Source organism: Echiichthys vipera, assembly GCF_963691815.1.
Source record: "Echiichthys vipera genome assembly, chromosome: 9".
NCBI classification, from domain to species: Eukaryota; Metazoa; Chordata; class Actinopteri; order Perciformes; family Trachinidae; genus Echiichthys; species Echiichthys vipera.
In genome coordinates, this window is record NC_139834.1 from 16,945,813 (window position 1) to 16,953,051 (window position 7,239).

Genomic DNA, 7,239 nt, shown 5'->3' on the forward strand with positions numbered 1-7,239 from the left:
TCATGATTTGTCCGGATTCAATCAGTCACAATTTACGACCAATCATCTGACGGTAGGCGGTGCATCCACATACACGACAACAACAAAAATGGATGCTATATGTGAAGGGATATGTGTAAAGATATTATTTATTTTTAATTAATAATAATATAATGTACACAAGTGCATGTGGCTAGGGCACAGGAAAAATGCACAGGAAAACGTTAGATTATTAATCCCAAAATACCCGGGTTTTAGACTTGCGGGTGGAGGTGGGCATGTTCATTTTTCAGGGACGCAACCTTTCACTACCTTAAATACGCACGTTTATATTAAATGTGTATTTATCTGCACATAAACTACAAATGTGTTACAATAAACATTGACAATCTTGATATCGTTGTGATGGTAGGCGCTAGTCACATAAATAGGTCATCATCTGACCGAGGGGCGGGTACCTTCATTGTGCGCTTTAAACGCGCGCTTTTTTACGCACAGAACCTTTATTTGATCCATTCGAGCTACATGCTAAAGTAGCATCAGCAGCGTTGGCCGCTCGCACCGCATATCTACAAAAATACACTCGTTGTCGCTGAAGTGAACGGGTCGAGACCGACGGTCTACACATCCAAAGGGGTAAGAAATGATTAACCCATCAAGTTTCTTCATGCTGGTGCCAGCATCGTTCAGCTACATTTGCGACTCGGTACCAACGTTAGCTAGTGTTAGCTTGTTGAAGCATTAGCTTGCATGCTAAGATTACCTGTTTTAGCAAGTTTGCCTTTCATGCCCTTTGGTTAGCTAACTAAGTTGCTTAACAAACACCACATGTTTTCATTCCTATGTGCACACATGTAGTTTCTGATAACATTATTTAACCTTTAAATATGTGAGAGAGTGGTAAATTACAGAGAGGTCTTAAGTTTAGCGTTAGCATCTTTCAGCTTGTTGCTGAAACGACAATGGAATGACGCCTTTCGTTGGTCGAGGCAATGTTAATATCGTTCTTGCTAGTGCCTGCTTCTTTGTTCATCGTTAACCAAAATGTATCGGATAGAAACGATCATTTATATACATAATCCTTTTTAACGTTAGCTTCTATGTTGTTTTCTTGTGCAGGGAAGTGCCATTGCCCTGCGACAGCGCAGTGTTTCAGCAACAAACTTTGCTATGGGCAAAAAGTCTCGTGAAGAGGACTCCTCATCCTCTGATGAGGAAGAATATGTTGTGGAGAAGGTGCTGGACAGGAGGGTGGTGAAAGGCAGGGTTGAGTTCTTCCTCAAGTGGAAAGGCTATTCAGAGTAAGTTGTTTTTACTACGTGTGTTAACCTAGTACTTGCACATAAACCGTCCACAAGCTAAATTTGCATCACCAACAGTGTGCTGTGAAATAGTTTAAATAAAGTATTATATTTATTTGACATTCTTGGACAGTTTCATCTCAAAATAATATGGGGAAAGGGTCATTATTGATAACGTGGGTACATTAGTAAAGCCAGCAAGGACATTCGCTGTCTTTATCTCTTTTTCCCCCTTTTTTTTCTCCACTGAATTCAACATTCATATGCACTCACAAGATTCTGTTTCCTGAAATGCTGCTTCAAATACCAGGAAATGATGGATAATGAAGATTATACGATACACAATGTTATATAACAGATCAAATCAAGTTTCATACCATAATATTGTCCGTACCGTCTATGATCAGTGTTGTAAATTAACAGTTTCCGCTCTATTGTTACTGACTTGCTGCATTATGGTTTTCATCAGAAAGCACAACACCTGGGAGCCAGAGAAAAATCTGGACTGTCCTGAGCTTATTTCAGAATTCATGAAGACCTACAAGAAAAGCAGCAGTAGTGGAAGTTCCACGTCTAGCAGCGGGGCCAGCAAATCAGTCACAGCCTCACGCACCAAAGACTCCAGTAGCTCAAAGAAGAGAAGCTCTGATGATGAGGAGGAGGAAGGTGAAAGTAAGCCGAAAAAGAAGAAGGAGGTATGTAATGTGTAGATGTAGTGGTTTTGTCAAAACATGATAAAATGTCATTGAAAGTCTGCAGAGTGGGTTGTAGTTCAGTTTCAATAATTTGTATGTGTGAAGTTGACACCCTTTTCAGGCTTTGTGTGCTGCACTGTGGGGGCTGAAAGTGGCTTTCCACCAGTGGATGAAACAATAGCGTAGCGCTTGAATAAAACCTCATATGTTAATTAACAGTTGATGGGTGTCATCTTGGAGGAGAGAGACTCTTTTTAGGGCGTACTCAAACGCACCGCGACCCGGGCTTTAGGGTGCTTGTCCCCCCTCCGTCTCCCCCCGCGCCCGAGCCCCGTTTGTACTCACACTGCCAGGGCCTCGGCCAATGCTTCTTGCTGTCCATACGCCATCACGCCGTAACACGTCGCACGCATTGATCGTGTGTGTGTGTGGCATTGTTTACAAGTCTTTCCACAGACCTCGGAGTTTTTGTGCGTCTTGTCGACTGTTTTTTAATATTTTCATCCGACCAAATCTGCAGTAAACACTCCACCTCCGCATCACACCAACGTGAACCTTTCACCGCCATTGTTGTTGTTGTTAAATGTCCGTGCATGGTCCGTCTTTCTATTTACATGTCCGAACAGGTGGACATAACGCTACTGCCGTAGGTCTCATGCTCGTGCTCATGCTCGTGCTCGTACACGTGCGCACACTCGTGCTCGTACATCTGCAAACGGCTCTGCTAAAGCCCACCTCTTTCAAGCGGGCAGTTATGCGCGGAAGGGGGGCACTCACACTGCTTAAAGGTACTAGGCTTTAGCTGAAAAAATGGTTTTGGCCCCGGCCAGAAGGACAGTGTGAGTGCGCCCTTATACCTGGTATAAGAATGCTCTCGCGTGACCGCTTATCATCGGATGCAAATGCATTGTTTTTGTTTTTAACTGTTGGGAGGCAACAATGCACTTCCTGGGCCTAGTCTGCCAGAAATTAAAAGAAGATATCGAAACAATACAGACCGGTCAAACCCAATCGAGATGTTTAAAGTACTGGTAATAAATCTCTTTTTGAAATTCTCAGAATAACGTTAAGCTTCTGTTTACACATAGTGTATGGCCCAGGACACGTTGGCGTACACACTGCTAAAGAAGGCCAACTGTGCATTGCAGCCCAGACCATTGCTGAATGTGGTCTGATGGGATCTCAATGCATTTTGGGTGCATTCACACCTGTACTTGGTAGACTTGAGGGATATCTATTTTTCATCCATCCATCTTTCTTGAAATTTTACTGTTCGCTACATTCCAAAAGCTCAGTTTTTGGTAATAAACGCGAATGGTCAAAGGAAAATATTGTCATACCTAATTTCTTTATTAAACAGAATACTGTAGAATAAGGTATGCATTTTGTATGTTATAAAGGCCTTTTTTCCCCTCTTGTTGTGCTTCAGGATGACATTCTAGTGGCACGTGGCTTTGAGAGAGGACTTGAGCCAGAGAAGATCATTGGAGCAACTGACTCATGTGGAGACTTAATGTTTCTTATGAAGTGGTAAGTTTTGTGGATGTGCTGATTTCAATGTGAAATTTCATAATCATTTAACAAGACAACAATAATGTCCTTATATTACAATAATAATGTACTTGCACAGGTTTTAAAATGAGTGATTTGGATATTAAATCTCCTGAGTCTTTTTATTTTACACTTTAAACCTATTTTTGTGCAGTTTAGTGAATCATAATTTACATAAGACAGCTGCTTTAATCACACAGATATATGGGCTATGTGTTTTCTATGTTTTAATTCACAGTAAGACGTCAAAATATGGCAACTCTAAGCTTTCTTTTCCTCACTGTCTCCACGCTCATGAGCAGTTGTCCAACTCCATGGAGCAGCAGCACGTTTTTAGAGGCAGACTATTAAATTAGCAAAATAAAATGGCTATAGCCTGTGTACATGGGCATCGCAGATTTAATGCATTTGTTCATCTGTGATGAGAGAACATCAGATTTCCAGACAGACAGAAAAAGGAAAAGTGTGCATTTGGGTCATAGATTTAGTTAAATAATCGCTCTCCACTGAGTCACAGTACAGGTAGAGCGTCTGCTTCAAAGGTAGTTTGCCGAACATCGTTGATAGTCACTGATCGATAGTGTGTTGAAGTATCCAGCCGACACGAGTAGCGCTGCACTGCTTTGAATTGTCTAGCGTTGTGTATCTTTGTGTTCAATAAAGTTAATTTTAAACTGAGGTATTTTCTTCAGATGGCTAATATGTGTATATATTGTTAATAGGTTGTTTGTATAGCTGGAGTTTGCAACGAAAATATTTCCCCCCTGGAATTATTAAGTATTTCTGATTTTTTTTAAAAAGAGAGGATGAAATTTTATAAAATAATCTAAGCAATCAGTAATAATGTTATTAGTGGCCGCTGGCCATATGCAGACACACTGCCCTCTTTATGAATGCAGCTTTGGAACCAATGTAGATGCGGTTTCTTAGTATTGTTTCAGATACCACAAGCGATACATTGTAGACCCATGTGATGAAAATATTCCACTTTTTAAAACAAACTATAAAGATAACGTGTCAAGAATGTAGTGTATCAAGGTCAGGCTTTAGTGCACTCTGGCTGTGATTTTAAGCTGCAGTTGTATGGTAACGAAAGTCTTAATTATATATTTTATTACAGTAATTAGTGGAAATCTTCATGGTTGCAGAACTTTATTCTAATGATATAAAATAAGTACTCTGCGTTGGTATTTCCACTTAATCAGCCACTTAGTATTCATATTTCCTCTGAGGAAAAAAATGTATTGGTGCTTCTGGTTTCCCTTTTGTACTGCGGGTGTTGCCTGCAACAGTTTCCATCTACAACTGCAGCTTGTGACTTGTCATGGCATGATTCTTTTAAATGGCAGCTCTCAATGTGCCAGATTGCTACTGACAAATTACCCATTAGCAACACTAATAGCCTAGCTGTCCATTCATATACAAACAGTAAGGCACGCCATAAAATTTTATGTCATTACATATTAGCTAGATGGATATATGTGTAGTGCCTCGTCGCTCATGCCCGGTCAAGCTCCCTTCCAGGGTGTTTGCTGCCTCCAAAATGAGGCGACAGTTGTACTATCGCTGTGATTTGATCATTTATTTTTTAATAAGGGAAAATCCACATGAATATAAAAAGTAAAATAAATTGCCACGCTCTGTCTTCTTCCGTTCCCGCTAAGAATATTAATGTAACTGTTTCGTTGAAAAATGATCTAACTAGAATAATAAAAGGTAATCAAATAGTAAATTTTACACAAGTCTATAAACCAACTCATTGGTTAAACAAATTGAACCACACAAACAGAATCATTTTTTTAATGATGGTTTGGATATGACTGACTCGTTAAAACGGGCAATGCATAAACAATAATCTAGAGGCTTACAGAAGACCATTTGTGTATAATGTACAGTTTTAACATACATTTTATAAGTTGCCGTCTTTGGAATGTTTCTAGACAGGGATACATGTATGGCAACATGTAAAAATGGGTTAATATCCAATTTGTGCAGATATGCACAGTTCTGAACTAATTTAAAAGAGATGCACACTTTGGTCTATCTCTTGCAGGAAAGACTCTGATGAGGCTGATCTCGTACTCGCCAAGGAGGCCAATCATAAGTGCCCACAGATTGTCATAGCCTTCTATGAGGAACGTCTCACCTGGCACGAAGATGGTGACAAGAAGGAGAAGGATGCAGTCAGCGCATGAGTGCAATCGCCTCAGGAGGAAACTGTAACTCCTCCACTGCAGGGACAACCTTGAGTCAGACATTTTTTCACACCCAATCCTCCCATCATTGCTCTTCACCGTGTCCAACAAAGACAGCGAACACAGTCGTGTTATCTCCATACATGCCCCATTGGAGCACAAGGGCCCCAGACTGCTGAGAAGGATCCATCAGACAGGAGGGGAAGCTGTAGTGGACATGGGTGACATGCTACTGGGGAGGGTTTCTGCTGTTCTGTCTTTGTATTTTTTACCTTCTTTTTGAATGTCTTAACACATCATGTTTTAGTGCTTGCAGGATATGGTTGTCATTAAGGTATGTTGCATCCATGAGCACATGTAGCCATCTGTTAAAACTCAGAACACAGTCTGGAGAGCCAGAGTTGGTACAAGCTTTGTAAACTGAGGTTGTCCCATGGCAGGTGCACAACTCCCATCAAGTCTTTTTTTTTTTTTTTTTTTTAATAGGCCGTGCACCTAAACCCAGTTACACCACTGAGGATAAAAACATAGTATGAATATTCAGGAAGCAGCCACCGCAGCACTTTCCTGACCACATAATCACTTCCTTTTTTAAAACCTCTTAGCTCTTGTAGATTTTTCAGTTTGTCCTTTCTACTGGGACATAATGTCTCAATTTGCAAATGGCCAATTATGTCTTTATAACGTAGTGATAGCTTGTTCAATTTAAAAGAAATGTCATTTTATCTCCTATTTCGAAGTTTTAACGTGAACATTATGTGGTGTTTTTTTTTTGTTTGTCTTTAAACTATCACCTGTTGACGAAAAGGACAATAAACAAATTTTGCTCAGTTTTGAACTTTTTTTTATTATTTTTTATAAACTGCAGTGTTATCTTCGGACCAGTCTCATGCTCACACATCAGACAATCTTCACTGTATCCACATGAAATGACACCAGCATTCATTACCTGTCATTGGGGTCTGCCACCTTGTGGCTAAATGATGAAAATCTTTTGGACCATGTGACCAATCTCCATGACGACAACCCTGCAGATTTATTGGTGTTATTGATCTCGTTAGTTTGTGATACTTTGATAGATTTTTTTTTTACAGTGTAAAGTGGTTAAATCAACTCCGCAATTGTATTTGTTGGTGATAATGTGATGTTAATTTGAAGCATTAAAACCAATTTTCTGATTGGATCATGCATATCCTGTTTTTGTTTTTTTTGGGGGTTTTTTTGGGGGGGGGGGGGTTGATTATTCTTGGCCATCAGTATTCAAAGTTTTCCAATGGATGATGATGCTACCTGACAAGTGGATGCCAGTTTTGTAGTTTTATTTGCTGTGCTTCAACCTGGACTCTTAGAACCAAATGATTGGCATCTACAGATTAAGATCTGGCTTTGTTTTTTTTGGCTTTAATCAGCGTTGTGGAGGATGGTTGTGACCCTTCTTCCCTTTCATACATGCATACAATGCTTTAATCAAGTCCCTTGGCATCGCTACGATTATGGTTTTGGTCTTCCATTAAATAT

At 40.0% G+C, this 7,239-nt stretch overlaps 1 protein-coding gene across 1 annotated transcript; it reads left to right on the plus strand.

Annotated features, from left to right (window-relative positions):
* Window positions 1-488: 488 nt before the first annotated feature.
* cbx5 (chromobox homolog 5 (HP1 alpha homolog, Drosophila)) lies at window positions 489-6,834 on the plus strand. The gene is made up of 5 exons (XM_083920594.1): window positions 489-615; window positions 1,099-1,280; window positions 1,750-1,975; window positions 3,405-3,505; window positions 5,580-6,834. The coding sequence occupies exons 2-5, from the start codon at window positions 1,150-1,152 to the stop codon at window positions 5,719-5,721; spliced, it is 600 nt and encodes a 199-aa protein (XP_083776720.1). The 5' UTR covers window positions 489-615; window positions 1,099-1,149; the 3' UTR covers window positions 5,722-6,834.
* The last annotated feature ends 405 nt before the right edge of the window (window positions 6,835-7,239 follow it).